General features: G+C 35.1%; 1 protein-coding gene and 1 pseudogene across 2 annotated transcripts in view; one reads left to right on the plus strand and one right to left on the minus strand.

Annotated features, from left to right (window-relative positions):
- The window catches only part of PALS2 (protein associated with LIN7 2, MAGUK p55 family member), an 85,634-nt gene that overhangs the window by 33,136 nt on the left and 36,607 nt on the right, over positions 1 to 15,891 (minus strand). For both annotated transcript variants that reach the window (XM_090287103.1, XM_090287104.1), the window contains one exon: positions 6,437 to 6,555. In XM_090287103.1, coding sequence (XP_090143229.1) covers positions 6,437 to 6,553 — 117 coding nt within the window. In that variant the 5' untranslated portion in view covers positions 6,554 to 6,555. Of the gene's footprint in view, positions 1 to 6,436; positions 6,556 to 15,891 lie in introns of those variants that run through there.
- Positions 10,189 to 10,914, plus strand: LOC150001324 (lipid transport auxiliary protein 1 pseudogene; annotated as a pseudogene).

Here is a 15,891-nt window from a genome sequence, read left to right on the forward strand (position 1 = left end):
CATAGTTATTCTAGTCCAGAGATGTTAATTCTGTTCCACCACATCTATTCCCATAATTATTTTATATTCCCATGGTTCAGAATACTGCCCACCCCTTCAACCTTCACTCCTCTGCTCCAAGTAAGAGTTACAATGACCATCCCTGTCTCTGAGAAACATGTAATAAATAGCTTTCTTTAAGGTACTATGCCAATATTCTATGTTACATGATCAGTACATTGTAACAATACTTTAGACATTGGTAGACTTTGATTCAGAAGTGATCACTGACTTGAAAATTCTAATATAGCACCTTCCTTTCTACATGCGTCTACTTGATTGCTTCCAAATTGGGTAGGGACAGATGGGAATGTGGAAAGACTAATGGCAAGAAATAAAGAGGAAGTCAAGTAAGAGCCAGGATTATGTGATAAAAACTAACATGTGAATATTTTCACATCAACTTTACAGACTGGTTCTACAGCAGGAAAGAATTTCACAATACAATACAGAAATTCAGAGGAAGATAAAATTTTCTGGTAAAACCGCAGCCATAATTATATTAACATGGAAAACCAATTTCTAAAATAGAGTTGAGTTCAATCGAGATTTTTTTTCAAGAAAGCAAATGCAGGTTCATATTTTTACATAATAGCTTTTTAAGCACTAAGATGTTGTGAAAGAAGTTTAAAGTCAGAATTTATTTAGTAGCTTTCAAAAGGCAAGTACCAACTGGAATTTAACCAATCAAACCAAAGACGAAGGAAACTGAGCAGAGGGACAGATGAATCACAAACATTTGAATACATGGGTCTTGTTTCCTTTTTAAAAGAACACACACACTACAGAAAGCTAGCATAGCTCAATAAAAGTGAATTTCACCTGCCACAGGTGGTTGGAAGAATGTGCTATGACTGGCTTTGCAGAACACTCGGAGCTAATACAAACAGTGCCCAGCCTTTTTGTATGGCTAGTTCTGAGAATTTTATTCACCACCACACCTTGGAAAAATAAACTGCAGAGAAGAAAAAGTTCTTTCAGAACTTCTGAGTATTTCACCCAAGCACAGTCTCACCATTCTTGCAAAGAAATTTAAAAAAAAAATTAACAAAAGTTGTGGGCTATATCAGAAAGGACAACTACTACTCTCTATTAACAATAATACACTTTTATTATGTGTAGTAATCTTGCCTTTCTACCTTAAAAGGACCATAATATCATAGGTCGTGTTTCTATATTCCTAGAACATGGCTAAGTATGTAGTAGTTGCTCATTAAACATGTTTAATAGAGCTAAGTGAATGAGAAATAAGTTTGACTGTGGTCAAGAGTTATTCTCTTATTGTAGAGACTTTAAAACAAAAAGATGGAGAGAAGTCCACAAATAGTCAAAAATGAACAAGAATTTGAAAAGAAAGTAGAAATAAAACAGAGAAAATGGAGAACTCAATTTTTATTTTACTTCTGCATACGCTATATGAAAAAGGATGAGATTTGTTCTGAACAAAATAAAATGGAGGAAATAAGTATAAGTAAATTAGAATTGAATTCTCTGATGAGTAAAGAATTTGTCAGAAATCCTACAGTTAACCAGAAGGAGTTCAAATTCTTAGATTTGATAAATTGTATCTCAAGGTCCTCAGAGAGCTTCTAAATGACACTGCTGAGCCACTCTTAGAAAATATCTGCACAATGAGGACCGCCCAGATGTCAACAAAACTAGAAATGTAAACCTACTGTATTTTCTTTAAAGGCGAAAGAATCTTCTTTCAAAGCTTGGCTTTAGTAATATTCATACAAAGTATAAAATAATTATTTTACAGTCTTAATCTTGAAGCTATAAATTAAGCAAACAAAAAAGCCCCAATAACATTAACTACATGAACATTTAAAATTTCCTCTTGTCAAAAATCAGCAAAGTCAAAATACAGATAACAAACTAGGGTCAAAATACTTACAAATCACATCACAGACAAAAAAACCTAATTTCTCTCTATATAAATGACTTTAAACCAATATTAAAAAAATCAACGTATTAAGAGAAATGGACAAAGAATATGAACAAAAAGTTCACAGAAAGGGAAATTCAAGTACCTCTTAAGTTTATAAAAAGATACACAATCTCAGCCATGATAAAAGAAGTACAAGAGCATAATAAAATATTCTTTTTTTCCTTATCAGATAGGCAAAAACAAAAATTCTAATAAAACACCATATTGGTCAGACTATGGTAGAAGATAAGACACTCCCATACATAGTTTTCTGGTAGGAACATTCTGGTGAGCAATTTGACCATATCTACCAAAATTCAGTGATTCTTCTAAGATTTACCCTAAAGAGACACATACATGTGCAAAAACCATGTTAGCAAGACTACACATTAGAGCATGGTTTGTAAGAGAAAAAGCAATCAAAATATCTACCAGAAGGGTAACTAAAATTTTTTGTTACATTCAGACAATGGAGACTGATGGCACGTTTTACAAAGAATGAGGGTGCTCTATAGGCACTGAGATGGAATCACAGGCAAAAAAACCCAAGGTTTAGACTTCAGATAAACCCACAGCTACTATTATATTTAATAGATGTACCGCCTTCTCACCATTCTTTTTAAGATTTTTATTTTTTATTTTTAGAGAGAGAGGGGAAGAGAGGGGGAGAAACATCGATATGCGAGAGATATATCGATCTGCTGCTTCTTGCACACCCCCAACTGGGGCCCTGGTCCACAACCCAGGCATGTGCCTTGACTGGGAATCAAACTGGAGACCTTTCAGTTTGCAGGCTGGCACTCAATCCACTGAGACACATTAACCAGGGCCCTTCCCCCCCCCCCCACTATTCTATTCAAGATTTGTATTGGGGTTCTAGTCAGGACAGTAAGTCAAAGGTACGCAGATTGGGGAAAAAAGAGGTAAAACTATCTTTATTCACAGACTTATATTTAGAAAATCCTAAGGAATTCACTAAAAAGCTCCTTTGCCTTTCACATCAGCAAAATGTTTCCCTTTAAGGACTTTTTTCATCCAAAAAACAACAACAACAAAAATGTCACCCAGGACGAGAATGGGTAAACAGGGAGTGTGGGGCCAGGAGTCATGCCATTTTTGTCAAAAACTGCTGAACAGCTAGCACAGTGTGGGCAGGTACACTTGTAAATCTCCCATCACTAAATGGGCAAATGCATTGGAAGAGTCTTCACCCCCCCTCCAACACACACACAAAAAACCACTGAAGCCAAATGCAGCCTCTCATAACAATGTCAGCTGTACACTAATACAGATGAGTTCCTACAATACATGTCAACAGAAATCTCCCACAATAAAAATCAAAGAGAAAAAGGAATGAAACATGGAACAAAATATCTAATAAATGTGGGACAATTGCAAAAGATGTAACACACACATAAAGGGAATACCTGAAGGAGAAGAAAAAGGAAACAGAAGAAATATTTGTGATACATTTGTTCTAATTAATGAGCTAATATTGATACAGTATTATTAAAGGCTACAGAGCTCACATTGAGGACCACTCTTCGTGTTGTACAGCTCCATGGGTTTGGACAAACACTTAATGTTATCCACCCACCTTTACGGTATCATACAGAATAGTCTCATTGCCCTAAAAATGCCCTCGGCAATGACTTGTTTTTGTACTGTCTCTATAGTTTTTCCCTAGAATGTCAGCTAGTCGGAATCATACAGTATGTAGCCTTTTCAGACTGGCTTCTTTCACTCAGCAGCATGCATCTAAGGGTTCCTCCATGCCTTTTCCTGGCTTGATAGCTCATTCATTTATTATCTCTGAAAAACATCCCATTGTCTGATGTATCACAGTGTTTATCCATACATTTTATTGCAAAACATCTTGCTTACTTCTAAGTTTTGACAATCATTTCACCTGGGTGAATATCAAGGAGCACAACTGCTCGATTATATGGTAGAAACACTGTGTTTAGTTTTGTAAGAAACTGCCAGACTCTCTTCCAAACCATTTTGCATTGCTACCAGCAACAAACGAACAGCTTTCTGTTAGGATATGTTTGCAAACATTCTCTCCCAGTCTTTTCATTTTCTTAATGGTATCATTTGAAAAGGAAAAGTTTTTAATTTGATAAAATCTCATTAATCAAATTTTTCATTAAGTTTCATGCTTTTTATATCTTACCTAAAAACTTTCTCCTTAACCCAAAGTCACAGAGTTTTTCTTATGTGTTCTTTCATAGTCTTAGCTCTTAGTTTTTAAATCTAAGGTCTATTTTGAGCTAATTTTTGTATACAGGGTGAAGAAAAAGTTGATGTTCATTTTGATATTCAATTGTTCCAGCAACATTCACTGAAAATACTATACTATCATTTCATCGTTGAATTAGCATGACACTATTAACAAAAATCAGTTGACTATGTATATGTAGGTCTCCTTCTGGAATCTATTCCATGCCACTGACTATATGCCAAAACTGCACTGTCCTCATTACTGTAGGGTGATAGTAATCCTTGAAATCAGGTTGTGGAAGACATGACATTTTGCTGTTCTTCAAAATTGTGTTTGCTAGTCTATGTCATTTAAAATTTTCAATATCATCTTGTCCACCTGAAATTCTGACTGGGATTATATTGAATCTATAGCTCAGTTTACAGAGAATTACCATATTAAGAGTATTAAGCCTTTGGTCCCTTCATTTATGTATGTATGTATGTATGTATGTATGTACAGGCATACTGTGTTTTACTGCACTTTGCTTTATGGATGACAATGCACCTGGGCACCCCAGAGCTCTGATGAAGAAGTACAATGAGATTACTATTGTTTTTGTGCCGGCTAACACAACATCCATTCTGTAGCCCATGGATCAAGGAGTAACTTTGACTTTCAAGTCTTATTATCTACAAAATACATTTTGTAAGGCTATAGATGCCATGCCATAGATAAGTGATTCCTCTGTTGGATCTGGGCAAAGTAAACTGAAATTATTCTAGATGCCATTAAGAACATTTGTGATTCATGGGAAAAAGTAAAGAAAAATCAACATTAATAGGAGGTTAGAAGAAGTCAATTTCAACCATCATGGATGACTTTTGGGGTTAAAGTCTTCAGTGGAGGAAGTAACTGCAGATGTGGCAGAAAATAGCAAGTGAACTACAATTAGAAGCAGAGAAGAGGAATAGCTTCAGGGTCTGCTGAAAAACGTAGGGGCTGCTTAAGCCTGTATTACATGGCCCACCCTGAGCTCGTACTGGTACTTCAAAAATAGTTCTTTACTCTTCCCTTGATGTCAGTTGTTAGTTTTTAGTTAGTTGTTAGTTTTTCCTGTCAATATATCTCTTAAAAAATGCATCCTATGTTCATTTCATTTGTAGCTTTTGATTTGTAGATTTAGAAACTAGACAATATTATGTAAGGCAGGGTTCAATAAGACTGACTTCAATTTTGAGTAAAGTGCTATCAAAGAGCATTGCACGCTGCAGAGAAATCACTCAGGGAAGAAAGGGTGGATCAACTGGCAAAATTAACTGTTGTGTTATTTTAAGAAATTGCCAAAGCTACCCCAGCCTTCAGCAATCACTACCCAGAACAGCGGGCAGCTGATCAACAGAGAGACAAGACCCTCCACCAGCAAAATGATTATGACTCATTGAAGGCTTAAATGATGGTTATAAACTTTTAGTAATAGGTATTTTTAAAATTAAGGTATGTGCTTTTTTTTTTTTAGACATAATGCTATTGCACACTTAACAGATTACAGTACAGTGTAAACATATCTTTTATATGCACTGGGAAACAAAAAATGATGTTAACTTGCTTTATTGCAGTGGTTTTGAACCGAACCCATAATTATCTCTGAGGTATACCTGTGAAATAAGCCAGTCAGAGGAAGACAAATACTGTATGATTTCACTCATATGTGGAATCTAATGAACAAATTAAACTAACAAGGAAAATAGAGACAAGACTCATAGACAGCAAACAGTTAGGGGGTGGGGGAACTGAGCAAAAAGGAAAAAGGACTAGTGGACGTGGACAACAGTGTGGGGACTGTGGGGAGTAGGGGGGTATAAGGGGACTAAGTGATAACAGAAAAAAAGTATGTTAAAATAAAATAAAATAATAAAATTCAATAACCAAAAATCAATCAATCAATCAGCACCTGGCTGTTGTTGAAAATGGAGATAGGACCAGGATCTTTTTCACAGGTTCCATTATAACGTGACTATTCAGTTATGATTTCCCTAAAACTTTAAATGTGTAGGGCTAAAACTAAGGGTCATTTCATCCTATGTTCAAAGTCAGCACAGAAAATGCATAAGTAGTCCAATTTTGATGGTTACGAAGATTTCATTATGTGGTAAGTATTATTTGCTAACTAAGCCTAAATTCTAAAACAGTAGTATCTGAAAAGACCTCTGCAAAAACAATTTAACAAATAATTTAGTAATCTTATGAATAAACCAATATACCTTAGCAAGTGATTTTACAATGGGATTCTCCATAATCCCCTTGAGGAAAATTAGGTCTATTTCTTCTGCTCCCGTAGATGAGGGCAGCTCCGTAAGGTTATCCAACACTTGCTGCATTGCTGTTGAGATAAAAACAATATATTAAAAAAAAACCCTTTAGTGAGCACACAATGCAATATAAAGATGCTATAAATATTATAGAATTGTACACTTGAAACATGTAATGTTATTAGTCAATGTCACCCCAATAAATTTTTAAAAGCCTTAAATTCCAAGCCATTATGAAATAAAATTATAAAATAATTCAAATTAAAAGTCATTAACAATTAGCACTCTTCTGAAAAATCACATTTTAAAAACCTGAATTTTTAAATAGTATAAGTTTCAAATTGACTTCCCATGAATTAGTAGCAGGACATTTTTTTATACGCAATTTGGGCTTTATAAGGCTACCTTATACATACTTATACTCTTACATTTACTTTATATCTTCAGGTTGAAAAGCATTACTTAGGAAGAACTTTGAAATTTTAATAGAGGTATAAAAAAGTAGAGAGATTGAAATCGTAATAAAGAAACTTCCCACAAGTCCAGAACCAGATGGTTCACTGATAAATTCTATCAAACATGAAAGAATTAAAACCAATACTTCACAAACTCTTCCAAAAAAAAGGGGGAGAGGAAGAAACACTTCCCAGTTATTCTATGAGATCCTGATACCAATCCATACAAAGACATCACAAGGAAAATTACAGCCAATATCCTTTATAAATGAAGATGCAAAAAATATGTAATAAAAGACTAGCAAACTGAATGCAGCAACATGTGAAAAGGATTGTACACAATAACCAGTCCACTTATCCCAGTAATGCAAGGGTGTTCATCAATATAAGGAAATCTATCAACGTAATACACTATATTAATAGGACAAAAATAATGATATATACACAGAAAAAAACACTTGACAAAATCCTATATCCTTTGATAATAAAAACATTAACAAATAGAAGGGAAGTTTCTTCAACTTGATAAAAGGAACCTATGAAATTTCCACAGCTTACATCAATCATACTTAATGGTGAAAAACGGGAGGCTTTCCCGTAAGATCAGGAACAAAGAAAGGAAGTCTCTCTACTCTTGCACCTTCTACCCAACACTGTACTGGAGGTTCTAGCTGGGGATTTAGGAAAGAAAACTAAATAAAAGGCATCAACATTGGAAAGGAATAAGGAAAACTATCTTTTTTGTATTTTTTAGATGTCATGTATATAGAGAATCCCAGGGAACATACAAATAAATTTATTAGAACTAATAAGTGAGTTCACAAGGTTACAGAGTAAAGATCAAAATATAAAAATTGATTGTGTTCTAGACACTAACAATGAATAACCTGAAAATAAAATTAAGAAAACCATTTCTTTACAACAGTAACAAAAATAAAACAATTATAAATTAGGAATAATGTAACAAAAGAAGTACAAGGTTTGTACACTGGAACTATAAAATATCATTGAAAGAATTAGTCAAATAATAGAACAGTACCCATTTCATGTTAAGATGGCGATATACACAAAACTGAGCCACAGATGTAATGCAATCCCCGTTAAAATCTCAGCTGCCTCCTCTTTTTTGTTGTTGTTGTTGCAGAAATTGATAAACTAATCTTAAAATTCATATGAGAAATGCAGAGGACACAGAACAGCAAAGCAGTTTTCAAAAAGAACAAAGCTGGAAGATCCGCACTTAATTTCAAATCTGACTGGAAAGCCACAATAAGCAAGACTGGTATATAACTGAGAGTCCAGAAATAAACCCATACATTTACAGGCAGTCGGTTTTCAGTAAGGGTGAACAGACAATTCAATGGAAGAAGGAAGAGTGTTTCCAACAAATGGTACTTGGACCAGTGAATCTGCACACGCAGGAGAGGGAAGCTGGAATCCCCTCCAGTCCACAGCAATCTTGATTTTACTCAGATTAACTTGATTAGTTTTATCTCCTCTTCGTATTTCTCTAGATTAAGTGTACTAATATTGCAGCTGTTTATTTTAAATATTCATTTTCTATTTTTATTAAAATAAAACAAATACTGTTCAAAGTCAGATTGTATTACTGAGTGGCTTATAATGAAATATAGCTGTTCTTTGTTCCATACTATCCTCCCCTCGCTCAACTCATCCCACCTCTCCAGAAGTAACTACTTTGAATTTAAGTTTATTTTAATCATATCTATATTTTTGAATATGTGCTAATGTTGCTAATTTTTAATACTCTCAGGTATTATCTATTTATTTTCTGTTATAATGCTAGAGGGTTACGATTTTACCTTCCCTTATCTCCATACTGGCAATGTTCTTTTTTATAAAATCAATAGTAGGTGCTTTTCATATGGAACTCCTACAAATTTTTTTCCAAATGTTCCAACAAACTTTTCAAGGTCCTAGCAGTAATTTTCCAAATACTCTAATAATTTTCTAATACTCTATCAGATCTATTTCCTGGTTTTTACCCTTAAACTCCCTCCCAAAGTATTTCTCTGTACTTTAAATCTTGAGAAAAAGTCTCCTACTCAGAATATGTAAATGAGTGACAATTTTGGAAGTAAAGAGGTGAACAGGAGAAAAACATGCCATTAAAACAAAAGAAAGGAAAACCGGTATTGGCTAAGTGGAAAAGAAGACACTGGAAAATAAAGAATATAAACCAAAGTTACTTCATCGTATTGCTTGAGGTCCAATGTGTACCTTTAAGTGGACAGAAAACAATAGAATCAACAATCTTTAGGCATGTTTTTACCCTGTGACTATAAACGTAGTTTAAGCTCTACTTTTCATAATTATTTTCTTTCCTTTGGCATTCTGCACTTGTCATTATTTTTATTTTTAACTTTTACTATTGAAAATTTCAAACATACATACTTGGAGAAAAAATAATACAATGAACCCAATAACTATCAACTCTAACAATTCGCAATGAATGGAAATCTTGTTTTGTCGTCCTATGTACTTTCTATCCCACGTAACTTTGAAGCAAACGTGAGGTATCATATTTCAGTGTATACATCTAAAAGATCAGGCCTCTTTTTAAACAAAATGCTGTCAGCACAAAATATGTAACCGAAATACTGTTAGCACATGTAACAAAATACAATAATTCCTTAATATCATCAAATATCTAGCTATGTTCAAATTTCCAGTTGTATTAAAGGTTTTTTTTAAAAATGTATCTTCTATATTGGTTCTTGAGGTACTTACATTTTTATATTTGCACTGAATTAAGTGGGAAGAAAAGTGGCAGAGACTGTGAAATACACCCTTGGTTATTCTGAACATCAGACCCCCACATTGCCATGCTTTCAGGCCAGGCCCCACTTGGTCATCCCCCATAAGGAAATGGCCAGGGAGCTCCAGGGAACCTGGGCTCATGACACAGGGCAATGGCACAAACCAGCGTTTTTCAACTGGGGTGCCACAAGAATTTTTAAAACATGCAATATCTGACTACTTAGTCAGAGGCACTGACTTCTTTTCTCTTAGACAGTCAAATAAAAGAATGACACCAACCAACACAAAATAGCCATCCGGTGTGAATATATCAAAATTATACCTGGTTTTTTTTGGTCAGATCAGCAAAATATATATTTTTAATATTTTAATAATTAGTTGATGTGTGCCATGAGATGAAAAGGACTGAAACATCACTAGCAAATACCCATGAAGTTCTGCATGGGTTGGGGAGGCCATGTGTCTGGCAGTAACTAGCTGTCCAGGGTGAATTATGTTGCTGGTGAAGATCAACAGCAACCTGGTGTTTGTATTCCTATTTACTTTTGTGAAGAAGCAAATAATATGATTTTCAATGAAATCTTGAAGAAGACCTCATGTCCCTGTGAGACACATGCCCCTAAAGACTTGGAAGAGAAGACTGACACTTGAATAGGCTTCAGTCTATCAAGCAGGAACCCTACCTCCTTGTGGAGGGCGATGCAAGACAGCTCCAGCTGGAAACCCAAGGGGAATCAGAGTACAACTGCCTGTACAGGATGAAACCTCTCCATGCCACCTTGCCAGGATCCCATTTCAGGGTGAAGGCTGGCAACCCCATTCCTTAATGAGCAAGAATTTCTGCTCCTACCTGCCAGATCTTTGACACACCAGTACCTCTTGCAAGGGCGTGCGCAAGGCCCAGACTGACATCCCGCTGGATGGCTCGCTGTGGGACACAGGTCAGTGGACAGAGCGCCTGCGCTATATGGAGGCACTGACTGGGCTGGCCACAGTGGTCAAAGCACAAAGCGGAAGCTCTCAGCAGCAAAACCAGTCAGCAGCCAAGGACCAAACCCAGTCTCCTGAAATCTTCCCAACTGTCAGGTGATACACCTTCCCTTCAGTGGAAAGAGTGAGAGTGCCAAGCACTTCCTCAAACTGAAGAGCTTTATGGACACCTGGAACACACTGCGGAGTGCTCTGTCTGGCTGAAGACAGAGCCAGACAGACTGCAGTGTGCCTGCCAGGCAGCCCCCAGATCATCTGGCTCAGCAGGCCCAAACCCGACCAGCCAAAGCCCCACTGAGTCCACAGCTCTCAAGAGGATCAGTCCCCAGCCCTTTCCTATGGGCAGTTTCAGAACATCTGCTAAGTCTTTACTATCCCCTGGTAGTACTTTTTTCTGAAGTTGCAGTTGGATGTTATTCTTAATGTTCCTGTCAATGCTTCTTTAAAAAAACTCGCTTGGTTTTGATCCTAGTTCACCTTCCCTGCTACAATTCTATTTAATCCCGAAGATGGGAGTTGCAGTGAAGGGATTTGGTGTCTTTCCTAACTTGCCTTTGTACATGGTTGAATGGAAACAATTTGGGGCATCTCAGAGTCAACTGGTGGGGAAGACAGACAGAAATTGTTGGGGAGGTTAGGTGAGGTGGTGGATGTGTGTGGGACTTACTTTGGGGCTCCAGTTAAACAAGGATGTCAAAACATTAATACAACTTCCCTGGCATGCAAATATCTACCCTAACACTTTCATTCTGCACTCTGCTGTGAATAAAATAAATAATGTTCTGATACCCGGCATAATCTCATCTCCCTTTTTTTACTGTAATGAGAGGGGAGAGTATGAAGGAATGGTTTCCTCTAATAAGCCAATTCACTAGTCTGACTTTATAAATTAGTTACCTAATAGCATGAAATATTAAAAAAATAAATTGTTCTTTTAACTAAATTATCCTAAACACATATAAAAAAAACTGAGAAAATATATAAGAAATGAGAGACTGAACTTTATAAAATATTAAAACAAAGTAACTCTATAATAATTACTCAGACACGAATAACCACGAGGCAATTCTAGAGTATATAGAAGTTAATATAAATATATAAAATAGGAAGCTCTCTGTAGTGGGAACATTGCAAAGTTGGGTAGGAGCCAGAGAAACAGGGAAGTGTCCCAATTCCAGGAATAAAGGAAGTCCTAAGACTGAGAAGGTAAGTTTTTTTGAAAGTTCCACTTGTCCTCCATAATCACTAGAGGAGAGACCCTTTACTCAGAAGCTAGATTCAATGACATATAAATGAGATTCTTATTTAAGCTAGAGAAAATGTAATATATTTAATCCAGACCCTTCAATTACAAATATGAACAAATCAAGAATCACAAAACACTTAGGAAAACTAGCAGCATGAATGCAACTCATCAAATTCAACAAACTGAAGCATTAACCACCAAAAACAAAAAACAAAAAAAACCACACACACAGAAATACTCCGGGGTTGCTTGAAGGGAAAAAAGAGCAAAAGAGATAAAGAAAAAAAGATTAAATTATAATGTGTAGGAATATCAAACTGAAGAATTTCTCGCACAGGAAAAAGACAATAAGAAAAATGTATGAAAAACTACAACGGATCATGAAAGACCAAAATTTACAAGGCAATGGGAAATTCAGATAGAAAAATAAATTAATAAAAGGGAAATCAGAAATCGACTCAAAACTAAAGAACCATAGATTTGATCCATAAGCTGGCTTTTAAAAAAGAAAACAATAAAAACAGACTAATAGAGAGATAGTCTGATTCAGAAAAGAAGACACGAATAACATTAAGAATGCAATGAGAAAATAACTGCGGGCATAAAGATTAAAAAGAGAACACAATGAACAACTTTATTTTAAAATCTAGTCAAGTAGAGATTTTCACAGAAAATGTCAATTATTATAGAAGAGATAAAAATGGAAATAGTTCCTAATAGAAGAAAATTGCAAAGATTTTCAAAGATATCCTTTTATAAAGATGTTAGCCCTGGACAGATTTAATTAAGAATATGTTCTACCAAACCTTAAAAAAAAGAGAGAGAGATAATCCATATTTTTAAGATAAAACAGAAAAGATTAAAAACTTTCCAACTTCTATGTGGATTTCAAAACTCAAAGAAAATTAGCCCTGGCTGGGTGGCTCAGTTGGTTGGAGCATTGTCACATACACCAAAAGGTTACAGCTTAGATCCTGGTCAGGGCACATACCTAGGTTTCAGATTCCATCCCTGGTAGGGGTGTGTACGAGAGTCAACCAATCCATGTTTCTTCCATCGAGGTTTCTCTCTCTCAAATCAATAAACATATCATCAAGTGAGGATTTTAAAAAACTCAAAAGAAAATTATAAACTAAACCCACTGATGAGCATATATGCAAATATCTTGAACATATTGGCAAACTGAGTCTAACAATGCCTTTTAAAATAACACTTAGGAGCAACTACAGTTTATCCTAGTAATATAAAGATGGCTCAACATTAAAAATTATATATTGGATGGGTCAAAAAGTTTGGATTTTTCCGTAAGATGGCTCTAGTAACACTTAGTTGTCTTTAACTTCATTCGAAACAATTTTGTTAGATTGTAGTGTGACAACTGTCATATCAGTGTGCTTCTTTTTTTTTCAGAGTGCATTTTAAAAAACATCAGAATTGGTGAATTTTTGTGTGGCCATTTTAATATTGAAGATGGAAGAAAGTAATCAACATTTTCAGCATATTATGCTTTATTATTTCAAGAAAGGTAAAAATGCAACTGAAACACACAAAAATAAGGTTTGTGCAGTGTATGGAGAAGGTGCTGTGACTAATCAAACAAGTCAAAAGTGGTTCGCGAAGTTTAGTGCTGGAGATTTCTCACTGGACGATGCTCCGCAGTCAGTTAGACCAGTTGAAGTCGACAGCGACCAAATTGAGACATTTAACTGAGAACAATCAACGTTATACCACACAGGAGATAGCCGACATACTCAAAATATCCAAATCAAGCACTGAAAAATCATTTGCACCAGCTTGGTTATGTTAATTGCTTTGATGTTTGGTTCCACATAAGTGAAAAAACTTTGACTGTATTTCCATGTGAGATTCTCTACTTAAATATAACAAAAATGTTCCATTTTTAAAACAAATTGTGTTGGGTGATGAAAAGTGGGTACTTTACAATAATGTGGAACAGAAGAGTTCATGTGGCAAGTGAAATGAACCACTGCCAACCGCACCAAAGGCCAGTCTTCATCCAAAGAAGGTGACATTGTGTACACGGTGGGACTGGTAGGGAGTCTCCTGTTATGAGCTCCTTCTGGGAAACCAAACAATTAATTCCAACAGGTACTGATCCCAATTAGACCAACTGAAAGCAGCGCTGGATGAAAAGCATCTTGAAATAGTCAATAGAAAATGTATCATCTTCCACCAGGATAACGCAAGACCACATGTTTCTTTGATGACCAGGCAAAAACTGGTACAGCTTGGCTGGGAAGTTCTGATTCATCTGCTGCATTCACCAGATATTGCACCTTCAGGTTCTCATTTATTTTGGTCTTTACAAAATTCTCTGAACAGAAAAAGTTTCAAGAGGCTCCTGGAACAGGTCTTTGCTCAAAAAGATAAAAAGTTTGGGAAGATAGAATTACAAAGTTGCCTAAAAGATAGCAGAAGGCAGTGGAACAAAATAGTGAATATGTTGTTCAATAAAGTTATTGGTGAAAATGAAAAATGCGTCTTTCTTTTTTACTTAAAAATCAAATGAACTTCTCAGCATTATCAGGAAAAAACCCACAATAATCTCCATGCTTCTAATACATCAAATAAAATTTAAACTCAGTCCTAATGGAAAATCTTGCATTAGTAAGAATAGAAGAAAACCAGTTATTTTATACCAGCATCTACATAAAGCATCATACTTAACGGAGAAATGTCAGATGCTTTACCATAAAGCCAGGGACAAGAGAAAAAAACCCACTAAGACCATTACTTTTCATACCTATATTGAAAATTTTAAGCAATTAGTAAGACATGACATGTTTTAAAAATACAGATGATAATGATCTTCTTAGAAAAGTTTCAAGGAATCAGTTGAGAAATTATTAAAGTCAGTTATAAGAGTTTAGCTAAGTGACTACAGACATAAGAGCCAATTCGAAAATATCAGGGGGTAAAAAAAGAGAAAGAGAGAGAGCATATTCAAAACAGCAACAAAAATCTACAAATAAAAGAATAAGGCTTACTTAAAAATGTTCAGACAGATGTGTGGAAAACTATAAACTATACTAAAGGACATTTAAAATAAATGAAGAGACCATGTGGTGGGTTAGAAAGATTCAATACTATAAAAATGTCAACTCTCTCCAAGTCATCCTTTAAAAAAAATAAATAAATAAATAAAAAGAATGTGAATAAATCTTATTAGAAATCTCAACAGGGTTTTTGGATAAAGTTATTCCAAAAATTACTTGAAAAAGAAAGTAAGTAAAACTAGACAATACATTTGGAAAAGAGCATAAATGTAAAGGAGGTGGGTACCTGTACTATCAAGTGTAAAAACACTATAAATTAAAGTTGATGCAATATTGGCACAGTAACAGACAAGTCTTGGAACAGCAGCTAAATAAAATTTAACAGATGCTACAGGTGACATTTCAAATCAGTGAAAGTAAGGTTCAACTAGGAATGGTAGATTGACTATTTGAGATTACGTTCTTTCCCTTAAGAATTTCTATTAAAATAGCAACTAAGTATTAATAAAGGTATAAAAAACAATAATAAGAGAATGGCTAAAGAAGAAAAAAAGTGGACAAAAAAACAACACAAATATTTGAAAGTCTAGAAATGGTAAGAACAGAAACTTAAAACAAAGGACGTAGTATTCTACCTTCTAAAATTTTTGTGGAATCCAATAATTTCTTTCCATCACCCCTCATGAGTTCTAGCCAAAATAATTTCTTAGTCATATTAATACAAAAAAAAAAAAAAAAAAAAAAACAAACAGAATTGCCTTCTGGAGGGCCTGCCTCTTGTAGTACAGGCTTCCACCGCTAGACGAGCATTCTAGGAACCCATCTGTATCAGTGTACCAGCTGGCATTGCTGTGAGAGGCTGCATTCAGCTTCAGTGAATTTTTTTAAGACTCTTTCCAACACTTTCACCCATTTCAT

The sequence above is a fragment of the Furipterus horrens genome, unplaced genomic scaffold (assembly GCF_987537825.1).
Source record: "Furipterus horrens unplaced genomic scaffold, mFurHor1.1.pri manual_scaffold_9, whole genome shotgun sequence".
Lineage (NCBI taxonomy): Eukaryota > Metazoa > Chordata > Mammalia > Chiroptera > Furipteridae > Furipterus > Furipterus horrens.